The 19229-nt window shown below is 37.3% G+C and overlaps 1 protein-coding gene across 1 annotated transcript; it reads left to right on the plus strand.

The window, feature by feature from the left end:
• Positions 1-8861: 8861 nt before the first annotated feature.
• Positions 8862-10380, plus strand: LOC127161285 (uncharacterized). Its single transcript, XM_051103952.1, has 3 exons — positions 8862-9067; positions 9213-9493; positions 9697-10380. Exons 2-3 carry the CDS (start codon positions 9413-9415, stop codon positions 10378-10380), a joined length of 765 nt encoding a protein of 254 aa, XP_050959909.1. The 5' UTR covers positions 8862-9067; positions 9213-9412.
• The last annotated feature ends 8849 nt before the right edge of the window (positions 10381-19229 follow it).

Below are 19229 nucleotides of genomic sequence, written 5' to 3' on the forward strand. Positions count from 1 at the left end.
CCACACTTTTCGCAAAAAAAACTACACACATTGTTTTGCAAGACACTAAACACACTTCTTTATATTAGACAGAAATCTAACATGTCACTTCTTTGCCGTTTTAAGGCACTGCTTTCCAAAACACTACTCGCATGAACCAACTGATCAAACACGGCCATCAGGTGTGCAGGCACAGGTGCTTAACTGTAAACTCAAAAATCAAGATGTAAGCACTATAAAAAAGCAACTGGTCAGCTTTTGTCTTCAACAAAAATGAAAGGCAGTGCTGCAGTAAAAAGAAGAGAAACAGGGAGAAACATCTTTGGCCACAGAGGTATTTTGAATGTCCTGGGCCAACATGGCTGTAACATAACAATATATGCTGCAATCATGCAGAATGGCATCCTCCACCAGCATGCCAAAACAGATCCTTACAACACAGATCATATACTCACATTTTTAGACAGACTAAGTATTGGACAGACTAGGTGTTGGACTAATGCAATAAGAAACTGCTTCCATTATTTCAGTACCTTCCACAAAACTCTACTTTCCATTCCTTTTTCCCTCCGCATGGTAGTGGAAAGTTTATGATCTCCGACCCTATGTCGGAGACCCTCCGACCCTCATTAAAACTATGGAGGAGGCCTCTGTGACCTAATAGAAGCCGAGTCTGGGCAAGGATGGAGTTGCCATTCGAAAAGATTCTTCCCTTGCTGTCTTGTGAGGGAGGACATTGCCTATAATGTGGATAAAGTGGCCATAACCAACTACACAAAGAGATGAGGCTAAGGTTTATTTATTGTCTCCACAAACGTTTATGTAGTATACCGTATTTATCATTTATTCAGATTTTCAGTGCAAAATGCAGCCTAAATGCAATAATGTACTGAAGAATTTTACAATGTGGTTAGAAATAAATGCTTTCATCAGGGTGCAGTACTTGTCTTGTGTGTGGTCTATATATTTATGTTCTTTAAAGGAGTCATTGGATGCTAAGTTCACTTTTACATGTTGTTTGAACATTAATGTGTGTTGGCAGTGTGTGTACAAATCTACTCTATAATGATAAAAATCCATGCAGTGGTTTTTAATTAATCTGTAAAAAAAATATTCACTTTTTCAAATCGAGCCATTCTCAGATGCCTGTTGTGGCGTCACACCGACAGAGGCCGCTCGCACGGTAATTGATTGACATGAGCATTTTACCTCAGATCAGCTGTAACAGTCCGCCCTCTTTGTTTCGATGCCGGAGCAGGGATGTAAGTTAGACAAGAATATTTCCAATTGAGCGATTGAAGTGTTGTGTTGCTGGATGTAATAATGAACGTAGTGGTTGTCATTTACTCCCAACATCCGAGCCGCTGAAGATGCAGTGGATTACGTGAGATCCCGTCTGATCACAAGTCAAATCAAAATCAAATCACCTTTATTTATATACCGCCTTTAACAATACAGAATTGTGACAAGGCGGCTGTACAGTATTAAATAGGAAATAGTACATCAACAATGCAAAAGGCAACAGTAAACACTCAGTTTTCAGGTAAAGGTAGTTAATCAAATACAACAAAATAAAATACAATATTGTGTGAAGATAAAGTGAAGATAAAGTGTCCCCAACTAAGCAAGCCAGAGGCGACAGCGGCAAGGAACAAAAACTCTATTGGTGACAAATGGAGAAAAAAACCTTGGGAGAAACCAGGCTCAGTCGGGGGGCCAGTTCTCCTCTGGCCAGACACAGAGGACTCGCCAGGTCCCGTGGTCCTGTGCCGATAGCCGTCTAGGTGACGAGGTCTTCACTGGGGATCCGTCTCTGGGGCTCATCTAGTCGATGTGGTCTCCGATGACATTCAGTGCTGTAGAGGTCGTCTCTAGGTGCTGATCCACCGTCTGGGCTGGGTACGGACTGGATCCAGAGGACTGCAATGACCATCTGATCTGGATACGGACTGGATCTGGTGGTTAAGGTGACCTCGGCATAAGAAAGAAACAGACTAATAATAGCGTAGATGCCATTCTTCTGACGATGCACTGAGTACATCGGGTGTTATGGGAAGTGTTCCCGGTTTCGGTTGACCTAATTAGTGCAGCCTAACAATCCTTTAACGGATTTGAATAATAGAAATGTGTTAATGTGTTATGTGTAAGCAAGGTTAAAGAGATGGGTCTTTAATCTAGATTTAAACTGACAGAGTGTGTCTGCGTCCCGAACAGTGTTAGGGTAGATTGTTCCAAAGTTTGGGTGCTAAATAAGAAAATGATCTGCCGCCCGCGGTTGATTTGGATATTCTAGGTATTATCAAATTGCCAGAGTTTTGAGAATGCAGTGGACATGAGGGACTATAATGCGATAAGAGCTCGCTCAGGTACTGAGGAGCTAAACCACTCAGGGCTTTATAAGTAATTAGCAAGATTTTAAAATCTATACGATGTTTAATAGGGAGCCAGTGCAGTGTTGACAGAACCGGACTAATATGATCATACTTTTTGGTTCTAGTAAGAACTCTAGCTGCTGCATTTTGGACCAGCTGGAGTTTGTTTATTAAGCGAGCAGAACAACCACCCAATAAAGCATTACAATAATCTAATCTTGAGGTCATAAACGCATTAATTAATGTTTCAGCATTTGACATTGAGAGCATAGGTCGTAATTTAGATATATTTTTGAGATGGAAAAATGCAGTTTTGAAAATACTAGAGCTGGTTTTGGTTTTCAAAAGGAAAGTTTGCTATCAAATAGCAGCCACCTAGGTTCCTAACTGACCTCTGTTTTTTCAGAGCAGTAAGAAAGAATACACAATCAGTTAGTTTATCGATGTTTCGCCGAAGAAGAGCAGCCATCAAGTATTAGACAGTGTTTTAGGTTATTACACGCTGAGGTTTTAGGTCCAATAATTAACACCTCTGTTTTTTCAGAATTTAGCAGTAAGAAATTACTTGTCATCCAATTTTTTAACTCAACTACACAATCAGTTAGTTTATCAAACTGGTATGTTTCGCCGGGCCGCGAAGAAATATAGAGCTGAGTATCATCAGCATAACAGTGAAAGCTAACACCATATTTCCTGATGATATCACCCAAGGGTAACATGTAAAGTGTAAAAAGTAATGGCCCTAGCACTGAGCCTTGCGGTACTCCATACTGCACTTGTGATCAATATGATACCTCTTCATTTACTGCCACGAACTGATACCGGTCAGATAAGTGCCAATGCACTACCACTAATGCCAACATAATTTTCAAGTCTGTTTAAGAGAATGTTGTGGTCAACCATATCGAACGCAGCACTAAGATCCAGTAGCACTAACAGAGAGATACAACCACGATCGGATGATAAGAGCAGATCATTTCTGCTCCATTTCTACAAGTCTGCTCCAGAGGTCACGTCTGATCTCAAGTCTCCTCCAGAGGTCCCGTCTGTCCACAACTCTGCTCCAGAGGTCCCGTCTGTCCACAAGTCTGCTCCAGAGGTCCCGTCTGGTCACAAGTCTGCTCCAGAGGTCCCATCTGATCACAAGTCTGCTCCAGAGGTCCCGTCTGATCACAAGTCCGCTCCAGAGGTCTCGTCTGATCACAAGTCTGCTCCAGAGGTCCCGTCTGATCACAAGTTTGCTCCAGAGGTCTCGTCTGATCTCAAGTCTGCTCCAGAGGTCTCGTCTGATCTCAAGTCTGCACCAGCGCCCCCTGAGATGATAGTGCTGGCTGCAGATTCTCCTAAAGGGGTCGCGGATACCACCATTGAGACTCCAGAGGTGGCGGCTTTTGCTGCAGAGCCTCTGGACATGGCAGCATCAACTGCCAAGTGGCTGAGATGCCCGCTGAAGTTTCCCCGGAGGTGGCGGCTGAGGCTGCAGAACCTCAAGAAACGGGGTCGTCTGTCCTAGCTCCCTGCACGGTGGTAGCACCCAATCATCCTTTCCTAGCCAGAGTACTCAGGCCTGGTCCTGAACCGGCCACGGAGTCTGCTTATGAACTCTCACCCTGTCCACCCTGGAGGGCTCCTGCGCCTCCTGCTCTGCCCTGGAGGGCTACTGCGCCTCCTGCTCTGCCTCCTGCTCCACCCTGGTGGGCTCGCCCCCACCCCACCGCTCCCCTGGACTGTGGGTGGGTTGGAGCATCTGGAAGCCGCTCTTTGGGGGGGGGGTCTCTGTCATGAATCTGGTCAGTGAACTTCGGTCCACTCACCACCAGATGTTGCTCTCTGATTGCGTCAACACCTGTGGCTAGGCGCCCTATATAAGCCCCGGACTTTCCCCCTGTTACTCACGGAGTATTGTGGTTATTGTTGTGGTTTATTGCATTGTGTATTGCGTTCCCTAGTTCCCTAGTTCCCGAGTTCCCAAGTTCCCTGTGTTTAGCTTTCTCGCCTGGCCATTTCATCTCGTCTGTCTCGCCGCCTGCCTTTGGACTACTCGCTTGTTTGTTTGGACGACCCCTCTTCCTTGCCCCTTTCGGATTACGTTAGCCACAGATCGACCTACGCCTGCTTCTCGTACTATTCTTGTGTCTCGCCCATACATACCTCTTTGAGGTTGTTCTGACCCTGCCTGCTTGACCATGTCTTTGTCTCGTCATGTAAATAAAAGCTTGCGCATGGATCCGCTCGCCTTTCGTCTCCCTCTCATCGTTACAATTTTTAAGTTTAAGTATATTATAGACTTTTCATTAAGACCCTAAAAAATCATATCAACTTGTGGAAAATGGGCATCCGATGACCCCTTTAACAATATCTAAAAAAAAATTAAAACCAGACTGTATCATTATAAATGTATAAATGTTTTACAAAGTGTTTAACATTGAGCACAGCAGTGTGTAAGTGGTTCAAACAGAATCTGACTGTATGAACCATGTGTGTATCATACGGTACTAAAACTGGATTTTGTTAAATTATTGTAAAGTTTTGAATGAAGTGTTTCATGGGTAAGGACTCTGTTCAGATTGAGCTGGGCAGGTCATTCCACCAGGAGGGTACATTTAATTTGAAAAGCCGTAAAAGTGATTTTATGCCTCTTTGGGATGGCACAATAATGCCAAGGTGTGACGTGCGTTTTTTTCCGGCTCATTAAAAATTTATCTCGCAGCTGCAGTCTGGATTAATTGTAAAGGTTTAATCGAACTGGCTGGAAGACCTGCCAAAAGAGCATTGCAATAGTCCAGCCTGGACAGAACGAGAGCTTGAACAAGGAGTTGTGAAGCATGTTCCAAAAGAAAGGGCCTGATCTTCCTGATGTTGAGTAAAGCTAATCTGCAAGACTGGGCAGTTTTAGCAATGTGGTCTGAGAAAGTCAGCTGATCATCAATCACAGCTCCAAGATTTCTGTCTGATTTTGAAGGAGTTATGGTTGATGTGCCTAACTGGATGGTGAAATTGTGATGAAACAATGGGTCTGATGGAGCCACAAGCAGTTCTGTCTTGGCAAGATTGAGTTGAAGATGTTGGTCCTTCATCCAGCAAGAAATGTCTGTTAGGCAAACTGAGATCCGAGCAGCTATCATTGGATCATCAGGATGGAACGAGAGGTAGAGTTGAGTGTCATCAGCATAGCAGTGATAAGAAAAGCCATGTTTCTGAATGACAGAACCTAGTGATGCCATGTAGACAGAGAAGAGAAGTGGTCCAAGAACTGAGCTCTGAGGTACCCAGTAGCTAGATGTTGCAACTTGGATACCTCACCTCTCCAAGATACCTTGAAGGACCTGTCTTAGAGGTAAGACTCAAACCACTGGAGTGCAGTTCCTGAGATGCCCTTTGCCAATAGGGTTGACAGAAGGATCTGTTGGTTAACTGTGTCAAAAGCAGCAGACAGATCCAGCAAGATAAGTATTGAAGATTTGGAATCCGCTTTAGCCAGTCTTAGAGCTTCAAAAACTGAGAGCAAGGCAGTCTCAGTTGAATGTCCACTTCTGAAACCAGACTGGTTGCTGTCCAGGAGGTTGTTCTGTGTGAAAAAGGTAAAGACTTGAACACAGCGCGTTCAAGTGTTTTTGCAATGAAAGGAAGACGAGAAACCGGTCTGTAGTTCTCTAATAGAGATGGGTTAAGGGTAGGTTTCTTAAGTAGAGGGGTTATAAGAGTTTGTTTAAATGCAGAGGGTAAAAAACACCTGTGTGAAGAAATGTGTTAATGAGGTGAGTGAGTGCAGGTACAACTGTAGGTTCAATAGCTTGAAGAAGATGAGATGGAATAGGATCAAGCGGACAAGTAGTAGGATAATTAGAAAGGATGAGTTTGGAGACTTCAGAGAGCCTCAGAGAGCAAAGAGAAGGATGTGAACAAGTGTATGTTTGCTGGTAAGATGTGCTTGGCAGATTGTGGTATGGAAAATAGTGCGCTGATGGTTTTGATTTTATTAATGAAGAAAGTGGCAAAGTCGTCAGCTGTTAGAGTTGATGAAAGAGGTGGAGGACGACAAAAAAGGGAGGAAAATGTTTTAAAGAGCATGCGAGAGTTTGAATTATTAATTTTGTTATGATAGTATGTCCATTTAGCAGTGGAGACATTAGCAGAGAAGGAAGAGAGGAGTGACTGATAATTACAGTTACAATTACTTTCAGTCTTGTACAGAAATGTACATAGGAGCATGTTAAAGAAGAGCTTTAGGTTTTGAATTACTGTGTGTATATGATACATCCAAAAATATAATATTATGTGTTTGCAATGTAAGACAAATGTTCGCTCTTGAGAGGTGTTTGTGATATTTTGAAAGCAGCGCTTCATTTTGCAAGAGATGTGTGCAATTCTTGGATGTGTGTGTAAAGTTTTGAAAAAAAAGAGGCAAAGTTTTGAAAATGTGTGTAAGCAGTTGAAATAAAAACTGTAAAGCTGCAAACAGTTAATAATATGAATTTAATAATAATATTATTATTTCATAATACTTAATCTTTGACACTAGCAAACAAACCTGTCTGTCAGTGCAGGAGTAATCATTTCAGCAGATCCATGTGGCATAGCATGCACAAACATTAAAAAAAAAATGAATAGCAACAAGCTGGTTAAATGAAAGCAGTCGTGTTTATGACATTATACTACTTTTGCAGTACCCCTGCCTGAACATTGGTCTAATGGCCTGCACCTCAACATTATGTGCACAAAGTAAATCACCCTCAAGATGCATACAATCCATAACAAGTAATGCATGAGCAGATAAATTCGGATGCTATTCTAAACAGTATTTCATAATATATCTATAATATAATTGTATAACATCTTACCATGTGCTATTTTTTTATTCAATAAGTTTCTTTCAGTTAAAAAAATAAATAATAATAAAATAAAAAATAAAAAATAAAATCCCAGTTTACCTTAACGTGTTAGATAAAATAGGACAGTAGCATTTGGCTAAAGTAGCATGTCCAGTTAAATAAAAAGTAATACACTGTTTTTTTGTTTGTTTGTTTGTTTGTTTTTAATGTAATGGTGGAAAAAATAGAAATGGAATTTTAGAAGATGAAGGTAAAAGAAAACATATTACAAGAGACCTTAATTTGTTTAAAACATTAATAGTGTAGGTAGAATAGAATTATATGTATTTAATACACATTTAACCAAAACGTATCCCATTTTTGCTGACAACCTACTGGCAGGGGCATAACAAAGCTTGTGCCCTGCCATCACATTCACATCTATGCAACCAATAAATTACTTCAGAGCACAAAATTGTTTACAAGACCACATATTTCTTCATTTGATCTAGTCACTTGATTCTGCTCTCAAACGCACCAGATTTTTGCATTTAAATTTAAAATGAACAACATTTCCTTATGGGGGACATACCCCCCGAACCACTTGAGCACTGGTCTCAAATTTAATTCCTGAAGGGCCACAGCTCTACACAGTTTAGCTCCAACCCTAATCAAACACACCTGATCCAGCTGTTCAAGTTTTTCAGGATTACTAGAAACTTCCATGCAGGTGTGAGTTGGACCTGGTTGGAGCTAAACTCTGCAGAGCTGCAGCCCTCCAGGAATTGAGACCTCTGCCCTAGAGGAATCAATGTGCATCCACTCTCACAAAATCTTGTGGGGACACTGGGAATGTAGAGGAAACACTGTAGGATTGGCTGTCTCAGCTTCTCAAACCAAAGTTACACCCTTGCCTACTGATAATAAATGGAATCCTTTCTCTACATATGCAGCAGATGTCTAATATTTTAGATGTGGTTCCAGTAGTATCTGGTGCAATGCCAAGAACACTATGTCAGTTCAACTAATTTCACACACACCCACACTCACTCTCTCTCTCTCTCTCTCACTCTCTCTCTCTCTCTCTCTCTCTCTCTCTCTCTCACTCTCTCTCTCTCTCTCTCTCTCTCTCTCTTCTCTTCTCTTCTCTTCTCTTCTCTTCCTTGTTTCTTCCCTCTTCACCCTGTTCGCCCTCTCTCTGGTGAATATCCTTCCCCTCTATGTGAACTCTATTGATAATACATGGCTTGCAGTAAGAGCTCATTCATCAGACCGAGCTGCAAGCCACCACAGTCTGTCATCCCTGCAGGCTTACTTTACTTGGTGTGTGCTTTTGTGTATGAATGAATATACAGCTGAGTGTGTACCTTAGAATACCCTCTTTTGTTTATAAACACCATGCAGTGTTATATAACACCTATTTAGTAGCCTACTACCCTTCAGAAGCTGTTTTCGTGTTTCCCACAAGATAAAAATATTAACAGTTTACACCAATCATCCTGTTTACAGTTTTTCTCAATTGCGAGGAGGAGGAGGAGGAGGAGGAGGAGGAGGAGGGTGGTGGCGAGGAGGAGGAGGAGGAGGAGGAGGAGGAGGGTGGTGGCAAGAAAGAGGAAGAGGAGGAGGAGGAGGAGGAGGAGGGCAAGAAGGAGGAGGAGGAGGAGGGCAAGAAAGAGGAAGAGGAGGAAGGCAAGAAAGAGGAAGAGGAGGAGGGCGGCAAGAAAGAGGAAGAGGAGGAGGAAGAGGAAGACAAAGAGTGGAAATATCTGATGAAATTCGAGCAACAGTCATAGACCATGTTCTTGTCCATGGACTGACAATGAGGGAAGCAGGACTAAGAGTGCAACCCAATTTGAGCTGATTTTCTGTGTCCACCATAGTAAGGACATTCAGAGAAGAGAACAGGTACAGTATACTACTCTATTTTTGTAATTGCAAATTTACTGTACTACACTATATGCAACTGTTTCAATAGACATTTGTAAAGTTCATTACTGTATGTATAGTACTGCATGAATATTTGTTGTAACTGCACATCTACTTTTTGTAGAATTGCGAGGCTGCCACATGCAGGTGGAAGGACGGCTTTATTCACTCAAGAGCAAGAGGCCGTTATAGTGGGCATGGTCCTTCAAGATAATGTAATACGACTCAGAGAAATCCAGGAACGAGTGATACAAGACAACACACTTCCAGGGAATCAACAGTGTGAGCATTTCCACAATTGACCGTGTCCCTCATCGTAACAGGATGCGAATGAAACAAGTATACAAAGTACCCTTTGAGCGCAACTCACCAAGGGTGAAAGAACTGCGAGCTCAGTATGTGCAAGTAAGTGTACATTCAGAAACATTTACTGTAATCCAGATTTTCTACAGTACTAACACATACTATGTGAATGACATTACTCTTCAGTACATACAATGTATGTGAATCAGAAGTGCATACAGTAGGCTTAATTGTACTCTACAGTATAGCACTGTCTCTGTATGACTTACAAAATTCTAAATGCAGTATATTGTATTTCTACACAGACAATATTTGACTTGGAATCCTTGGACAGACCCCATGACTTCATCTTTGTCGATGAAGCAGGCTTCAATCTAACAAAGAGGAGACGGAGAGGCCGAAACATCATTGGACAGCGGGCCATTGTTGAAGTCCCTGGTCAACGAGGTGGCAATGTCACCATCTGTGCTGCTATTAGCAACCATGGTGTTCTACATCACCATGTTACACTCGGGCCATATAACACCCAGCACCTTCTAAGATTTATTGCCAATCTAAGAGATATTTTATTTGAGCTGCAGGTTCAAGACCATCAGGGTCAGGAGCTAAATGAGAATCCCATTCCCACCTATGTGATAGTGTGGGACAATGTCAGTTTCCACCGAGCTGCTCCAGTAAGGGAATGGTTTAACATCAATGAGCAGTTTATGAACTTGTACCTCCCTCCATACTCGCCTTTCCTGAATCCGATTGAGGAGTTTTTCTCCTCTTCGAGATGGAAAGTGTATGATAGACAACCCTACACCAGAGTAAATCTTCTGCAAGCCATGGATTTAGCTTGTGGTGATATAGGTGAGGAATCATGTCAGGGCTGGATACAGCACACAAGAGGCTTCTTCCACCGTTGCCTCAGGAGGGACAATATTGCTTATGATGTTGACGAAGTGCTCTGGCCTGACCCAGCCCAAAGACAAGAAGAAGCAAATTGATCACGTTTACTCCTTTGATTTTTGTCCCTTTTAGTACTGTATACTATAGTACAGTGCATTGTATGCTGTTTACTGTACAATGAACAAATTGTATGGCCCAAAACATTGAGATTAAAAATTTGCTTCTCCCTGAGAACTATATGTTTTGAACAATGTGTTTTCTGTTTTTTGTTGTATTGTTTACTGACTGCTTGATAGTGTATATCATTTTGATCACTTTGTTTTTGATTTGAGAGCAGTGCTTGATTTTGAACACAGGTAAAACTGTTTTTAGGCGAAAGTTTCATTTTGCAAGAGGAGTCAGAGGTTTTGTAAATAGTGCTTGAAGATGAGGTTTTGCATTTAATGGTTTCAGAAAATGGAGCAAGGTTTCAGAAATTGTGTTTTAGCAATTGAGAAAAACTGTAAAAAGGTTTACATCCTCTTGGTTCTTGGTTGGTGTTGTCTTCACTTTCAGGAGGAGCTCAAAAGTATGGAAGATGCTTGCAAATCAAAGTGTACCATTTTACGTAAGAATGTGCACAATTTTTTTCAGAAGAACGAGCATCTTCACTGCCAGTACAAAAGGACCAATGCACAACAATCATACAAAATACAGTCACTGAACCAAAGGGTTGTGTATACAAATAAAATAATATATATATATATATAAATTACGTTATATTAAAATATGTTTTCAGCATGTAACGCTTGTTTGCTAGGACAGCAACACTTCACAACGAGGTTTCAATTGTTAACATTAGTTAACTACATCAGTTAAATCTTAGTTAATGTTAATGTCAACATTTAGTAGATAAATAAATACTGTAAACAATGTATTGCTCGTGGTTATTTAATGTTAGTTAATGCAATAACTAATGGGACCTTATAATTAAGTGTTACTGGAACTTTATATGCGTGTTGCTTTGACATATATATTAATGAAAACATATCGCACACAGTTTCAGGTAAGGATTAGATGATTCACCAAGATGTGTAATAATTTCAGTTTATTGATAATGACAATGAAGTGATTGTAAAACAAAATGATAATGTAATGTATGTTTATCAGATAATATTTACGTGTAAAGTTTGCAGTAATTCACAAAAGAAGCGCAAGATGCTTATGCAAACTAGAGCGTCCGTTCTGAAACCCACTGTGTAACAATAGTTTGGCATTTTTAGAGGATATACATTCTTATTAGTGCTTATGTTTACAATACATGTTTCCAGCTGTTTAAAAGCATATGTCATGTGTTCCTCGGAAATCAATGTGACACTCTAAAGTCCCATGTTGCCACTTCATAATGTCCGTTATTGAGTTGAATGGCCTCTCAATCTGATTTGGAAACAATAAACTTGCCTAATGATTTTAAATGTCACATTTTCAATGTAAACAAGCACACACAAATTCTGATTATTATGCTGTGTTAGAAGAGAAACAAGGGAATGGTCAGGAATCAATAGTCGGTTGCCTAATCTGCCTAATCTAGATGCACTCAAACTTTACGATAGGGAAACAAAGACACAGGATTCACACTTTGCTTTTCTGTATTTTTGTGTGTGTGTGTGTGTGTGTGTGTGTGTGTGTGTGCACCTTTGTCTTGACTAAAGTTTACATTTACATAAGGCAAAAACAACTAAGCCGGCCTTTAATGGAATTTGCAGCCACCTCTAAATGATCCACACATGCCAATAAATCTGTCTAAAAATAGTTTAAAAGAGACAGCATCCGCAATCAGTGTGTCAGCCTGAGGAATAGACAAAATGTTCAGCCGTGATTTGTTATGCAATGACGTTGATGTTATTCGTGGCTATTGTTGTTGTATTTCCAAGTGAAAGTAGCCAAATAAACAATAAAGATCAACATGTAAAGATTTCATGTTCTTATTTTATGCTTAATTATTTTTATAATAATAATAATAATAATAATAATAATAATAATAATAATAATTTTGTTATTGCTGGGTGTTATTGCTGGGTGATTTGTTATTATACTATACTAATATACTGTTTATGTAGAGATTTTTAATGGGATGATCAAATGTAAATGAATATCAACAAATGTAAGATACATCATTTGTATCAGACATTCATCTGATAATTTTTGGTTTTTGTTTATTGTATTCTCTTCTTTTGAAGGGGGATTGTATGCAGATAAGAGATATTTATTAGCCAATAATTTAATTTGATTATGAAAGCGATAAGGTATAAAAATGGAAACTACAGGTGCAATATGAGTATTATGAACATAAATCATGATCAAAAAAATCATGAGGTTGATAAAAAGTGAGTGGAAGGACAAGTAGCTCAATAGCGTCACGTTGTGGTTGATAGTAAACCTTTTTATTATTAGGTTAAACGCGAAGCCAAACTGACTTCACTCATTAAAAACAAAGACGAGAACAAGAAGAGTCGTCTCATTTATAATAACTAATTCAGTTGCATTACAATGACATAAGGCCAATGGATATGAATAATTATAATGCAATTAATATTAAATTAGAAATATATAATGATGATGCAGTACATTTACAACAAGATTTGCATTGGTATTAAAAAAATACCCATTTAATAATATTAAAAAAGTAATCACACACACAGTGGATTACAGTAAATTCAAACAATTAGGATTAATTAGAAACCTAGCAAAGTGCATAGTTATTCCTATTGTACAAAGCATAATCAAATATTGTACAATATATGATACATGTGCAGTGGTAGATATGAAAGTTTATATAACACTTGTTCTGGCTTACTGTAGGAAATGTTTGAAAATAATCTTTACATGTTGATTGCAGGTTTAACTGCTGGGTTTTTTCTGTCTGCAGCTGGTGAAAACTGACTGCAATGTGAATTTAGAGATAAAAGGGATGTAATCAATGTTCAGTTTTAAACCTATTACCGGCACTTTTTTATTCATTTATTTAGTTTGCTGGTTGATTTTGAGGTGGAGAAATGTATTTATTTATTTATTTATTTATTTGATTGATTGATTGATTGATTGATTGATATAATCAAGTTTGATTATGAAATTACAAACTAAAGTGGTCCCTAAAAAGTGTTACCATATATGCTCTGCAACTTTGTGATTCATTTTTATGTTTTATTTGATAAGTATCAAAACAGACTGGAACAAACACACAGAGAGCACAAAAAAGTACATTTAATTTGGTAATGAATACATCATACACATACTATTAAAAAACGTGGATTCAAAAAGGGTGAATGTACAAACAAGAGTGCAGTGTATTAGAACATTTACATTATAGTAAAAAACAAAAACATATAAATCCAGGAAACTACAGTAAATCTACGGTGTCACAGAACGCTGTCAACTGATATAATATATATATATATATATATATGTCAAATGATATACACTACCGTTCAAAAGTTTGGGGTCAGTACATTTTTATTGTTTCTTTTTAAAGAAATTAATACTTTTACTCACCAAGGATGTATTAAGTTAATAATTAAAAGTTTATTAAAAGTTAATAATAAATAATTTACATTGTTATAAAATATTTATATTTTGAATAAACACTGTACTTTTTAAACTTGTTATTCATGAGAGAATCCTGAAAAAAAAAAATCACAGGTTCCAAAAAATATTTGGCAGCACAACTGTTGATATTATCCAACATTGATCATTCTAATAATAAATCCGCATATTAGAATGATTTCTGAAGGATCATGTGACACTTAAGACTGGAGTAACAGCTGATAAAAATTCAGCTTTTCATCAAAGGAATAAATTCTATTTTAAAGTATGTTAAAATAAAGAACATTATTTTATATTGTAAAAACATTTTGCAATATTACTGTTTTTTTTTTTCTATATTTTTAATCAAATAAATGCAGCCTTGATGAGCATAAGAGACTTCTTTAAAGACTATTACAAGTCTTACTGACCCCAAACTTTTGAACGGTAGTGTATATATCAGTATATATCATATATATATATATATATATATATATATATATATGTATGTATGTATGTATGTATATATATATATATATGTGTGTGTGTATATATATATATATATTGCCTGTTTATGCAGTAGTGCATTAAAATTGATAATTGTGTCTGCAATGTATTCTTCCTATGAACATACATTAACAGATGGACTTCACAATAATATGCATACTGTGCACTTAACGTCACATACTCACAGACATTCACTAAGGTGTCATAAAATTTGAGATTAATGGAGTACTAAGGAGTAAGTTAGTACTTTAATCCACCAAATTAGCTTCACCACATAACCAACTGACTGAACTGATCATAAATAAGCTTCAAATGTGACAGGAGATTCATTTAGACCAGTACTATATCAGATAATAACACTGCAGCCTGTAAATCATTATTCGTATCCACAGTGTGCACTTTGAGGCATTGACAACACATCTTAAAAAGGCACATAGACTTCAAAGTGCACAAGGGCCATGAGCGATGATGTTAAGTGAATTGGATGTGATGTGGTACACAGAAAACGGGCCACAGATGGACTAAAAACAATTGCTTATAAATTTGATTTATAAATGTGATAAATAAAATTGGATTGCTCAAGCTACAAGTATACAAATATCTGATGCTATCATAGAGCATATATAAGCAACCAAATAACAATGCTTTGTAATAAACACCTTACCATTTTCACCATCTTTCATAAGAAAATCTAAAAATCTACATTTATTGATTCATTTAGCATACTTTTAATCAATGTCTCATGCAAGTAAATAAAACAGAAGGTGGAAGAATTTCCAGGAATGCAATTTCATAAACCTGGTGCAGGAAAATGAAGAAAATGAAAAGTTAAAGGGGAAATATAATGTTAAAGGGGCATTTTCCATTTGTTAGGACTGTAAATGATGAGGAAATCTGTGCTGCATTATCTGTAAAGATAATAGTCTAATAACAGTCTCTTCTCTCTTCTCTACGTAAAACTAAGAAGCAAATTATCACATTAGAAATCATGTGGTAGTACTGTATGGACAGAACAAATGCTTCAGCATTACTGGTGAATATGAGATGTCAGCCTGCAAGGAATGAATTTTAAATAATCTAGATTTTAAAAATTCACAAATTATATTACAGGAAGAGGAGCTCTTGCTTGCCGCCACCTGTATTTTCTGATTGATTGCTGAGCAGTGCTGAGTGGGTGATGGGGTGTTTGAATAAGTGTGTTAAATGACAAAGGACACGAATGTGTAATTGTATAATGGCTTTGTTTCTGTCAGCCTCAGGTTGTGGGGTCTTATATTATTTTTTACTGACTTCTTCAAAAATAGCTTTCTGTCTGACAAGCATCTGCAGCTGACATTTGTGTGAATATCACCTGACTACTGAGAATATTTAAATTTACAAGATCTGCTGTAGGTAGCCAACTGGTCTTTTTGAAATCTTACTGTGTGAATTGTAGTTCAGGGTTTATGACCTGAGCTTCATGTCACTTCATGTCACTTTCTTAACTTTAGTCCTAATAAAATAGGTTACTCTAAAATACCAAATATGGGATTTTTGTAGAATTAAATACACATTCTTGTAGATTTTTAATATCATAAAACAAAACCCAGATTTGTAAAACGTAACAGTGCTTATCTTTTGCATTTGTATGTCTTATTATATCAATTAGCTTTTAATCGATCTCTGGTGCCACCGTGTGGAAATAATGCTTTATATGTTTAGTATTTTGGTAGACTTTGTTTCCAGTAAAAATGCTAATATGCATTTTAAAAAGCATTAACAAAATGTGACTAGCTCAGTGTTGCTTCTTTATATATATATATATATATATTTTTTTTTTTTTTTTTTTTTTTTTTTATTTATTATTATTATTATTATTATTTTATTTTATTTTTTATTTTTTGAAAACAGTAAGTGCTAGTACACTAGAAAGAAAAAAAAGTGCATTGGAAAAGATAAAAAAAAAAGAGATCAATTAAATCACACAAAAAAAACTTTGTTCTCAGACATGACACACAAATCCTCAAAAACACACACAGTACAACACAGTTTTACACACTGATGGGATCAATTCAAAACAATACTATGAAAACTGGTAATAAGTGTTGCAAATGAATGCATTTGCAAGTGTTTTAATCCAAAATTGATTGTACTGTAGAGTACAGCACAAAACAGCAAACAACAACAAAAATAATTATTGTGCCCCAGCATCCTGTCTTTGGTCTGGCACAGGCCAAAGAACCTCCTCAACATCACAGACTAAATTTGCCCTGGACAGGCAATGGGAGTAAAATCCTCTAGCATGCCTGATCCAACCCTGGCATGCATCAACTAAAATATATAAGACTGCTTGTTTTCTTGCCCTTGCCCTTCCTATTTCTCTTCCATGTTGTTGTTGTTGTCGTCGTCGTCCTCCTTCTCCTCCTCTTCCTCTTTCACCTCCTGCTCTTCCTCTTCGAAATTATTACTGTATGCAGGATATTGATTGAAAAAGACCGGACAGGATTCACAGTTACACTTTTACTAGTGGTCTGACTAAAAAAAAAAAAAAGAAAGAAAATAAAAAAGAAAATACATTACAAAGTCATTGTGAAATAGAAAAGAAAAAGAAATATGGGCAAAGGCAGAAATATAAATTAGAAATAATATATATATAATATATATAAATTAGACACTGTCAGAATTTGTAACTCTTGTGTTGTCCTCTGTCTGTAAATGCTTTCCAATTGAAGGCTCATGAGATGTTGAGATGTACCTTTGAGCTATTTCAGAGAACTGCTTTATCATTGGTTGATCTGCAGTCTCTACATTAGTGAAAGTCAATATTCACTTGAGCAATTCATGGCAAATTTACAAAAAGTCTAATAGAAATGTGTAGAATATGCTTGACAGTTTATGACAACTAGATCAAAAATTTTGCATTTACTGTAAAGACATATGATGAGCTAATGACTTGATGTTTTGAGGGGTAAGACTATAGCACAGAGAACTATATACATGTAATACATTTTGAGCAACATGACAATAGGAACTGATAATGTAGGAAACTGCAGACAAATCAGTTGCATAATCAGTTGCATGAACGTACCAAAGCAAACGCAACTTGTTCAAAAAAATTTGAAACATTTTATGATGTGCACAAGTGACTAGATGATGTGGAGGTTGAACAAGTAGTTTCGAGAATTTCATTGGCCCTTTTATCTACATCGAAGGTTCTGATTGGTGTGTGATAATTTTTGACTCCTAGTGTTTCCACTTGGGTAATTGTGTGCTAAATGAGCTCCAACTTTGCAGACTTGAGTGAACAATATTGAATGCTAGTGCTTTCTAAATTACCACATAGTGTAAGCACTGAGAAATGTAGGGATTTTTGTGTAGAGTTTTGCAGTAACAGTTCACCAAATCTGACTCATGTGTTAAAGCTGGGGAACAGTGTTTACATTTGGGTGAAATGGGTGTGCTTTTTGAAAAATGGCATTATGGTTTTGAAATTTTAGTTCAAAAGATTGGTTGTAGTGTTTTAGCTATCAAGAAAAACTGTAATATTATTACTGTAAACATTCATTCTATTTGTATCCATCACAACAGCATTACAGCACAACCCATATGCCAAATCATTTATCCGCAAATTAAATTATGTTGTTTCTCTGAAGTCACACACAAATCTTTACCTTTTTGGTCCTTTTCCCACATTGTTTCAGCTTTATCTGTCACTCCTTTTCTTTTTATGGTCACACCTCTGCCTGTGACAGGGTCTTTTCCTGTCTCTCAATGTGTCTGTCCACTTCAAACAGAAAACAGATGGGCCAACTCTTTGGGGCAAGAGCTGCTTTCTCATCACTATGACAACACATCTGCTGTACATTTACACTTGCAAAAAAAAAACATTCCCCTTATTAAGCTGGACACGACACATTCATTCTTCTGGTTTAGAGAATTGGCAGAAATAATTGAGGTAATAAAAACTGTTTTTAAATTTTCTCTTTTAAATAATATACTTTATTTCTCTTCCTAGATTTTGAGAAAAAAATGTGTAATTAAAAAAACATGCAAATGTTGGATATTATGTGTATTTAAAATTCATCCCTTGCAGGCTTAAGTCTAGCATTCACAAGTAGTAATGTTGAAGCACTTTCTATATAGTAAAATCACAGAATTTCTATTGTGGTAATTTGTCACTTAGTTTTACACAGAGAAAAGAGAAGAGACTTTTATTAGACTACTATGTCTACAGGTAATGCAGCACAAATTTTCTCATCAACTCATTTACACTAACAATTGGAAAATAGCATATTAAAGCACATATCTGGCTATATACACTAAGGTACATTATTTTCTATTTAAACATGCTGAACATTTGACTTATAAACAGAGAACAAAAATGTTTTGCTAAAACCTTACACAGGTTACTGAATCAGAATCATAGCTCAACCTTTGCTTAGAACTATGGAAATTTATATTGTGAATATCAAGCAAGGATTTTGACAAAAATAAACCATGGTTAAATGAAACTAAATAGAGTCCAATTTAACACAACAGAATCAGGTGGTGTTTCAGCCTCCCATAAGAAAATGTGGAGGGCCACACGGAAACACAAATCATTGGAAAAACGAGAGGAATGAATGAGTACATGAATGAGTAATGGAGTAGATCTCCATTACTTTTTAATTAATCTTTCAAAATAAATAAAAAAAAGTAATATAAAAAAGCGTTAGTCCTCTGTATTTTTTTTGTCTTGTTTGCCAGTGCAAATGTCTAAGGGTTCTTAAATCAAGATACATTTACTTGAAAAAACATTATTAAATTCGTGATTAAGAACAAGGGATGCAGTTTATTTTACAGTACACGTATTTACAGTGCACTTAACCAAGAAAGTAACAAACAATAATGTAGCTACAGG

The sequence above is a fragment of the Labeo rohita genome, unplaced genomic scaffold (assembly GCF_022985175.1).
Source record: "Labeo rohita strain BAU-BD-2019 unplaced genomic scaffold, IGBB_LRoh.1.0 scaffold_61, whole genome shotgun sequence".
Taxonomy (NCBI): domain Eukaryota; kingdom Metazoa; phylum Chordata; class Actinopteri; order Cypriniformes; family Cyprinidae; genus Labeo; species Labeo rohita.

Excerpts from the sequence above, each read along its gene's own strand:
- LOC127161285 (XM_051103952.1), top strand. The coding sequence starts at position 9,413 with ATGCGAATGAAACAAGTATACAAAGTACCCTTTGAGCGCAACTCACCA. Across the intron at positions 9,494-9,696 it reads TGCGAGCTCAGTATGTGCAA|ACAATATTTGACTTGGAATC; the intron begins GTAAGTGTACAT and ends ATTTCTACACAG.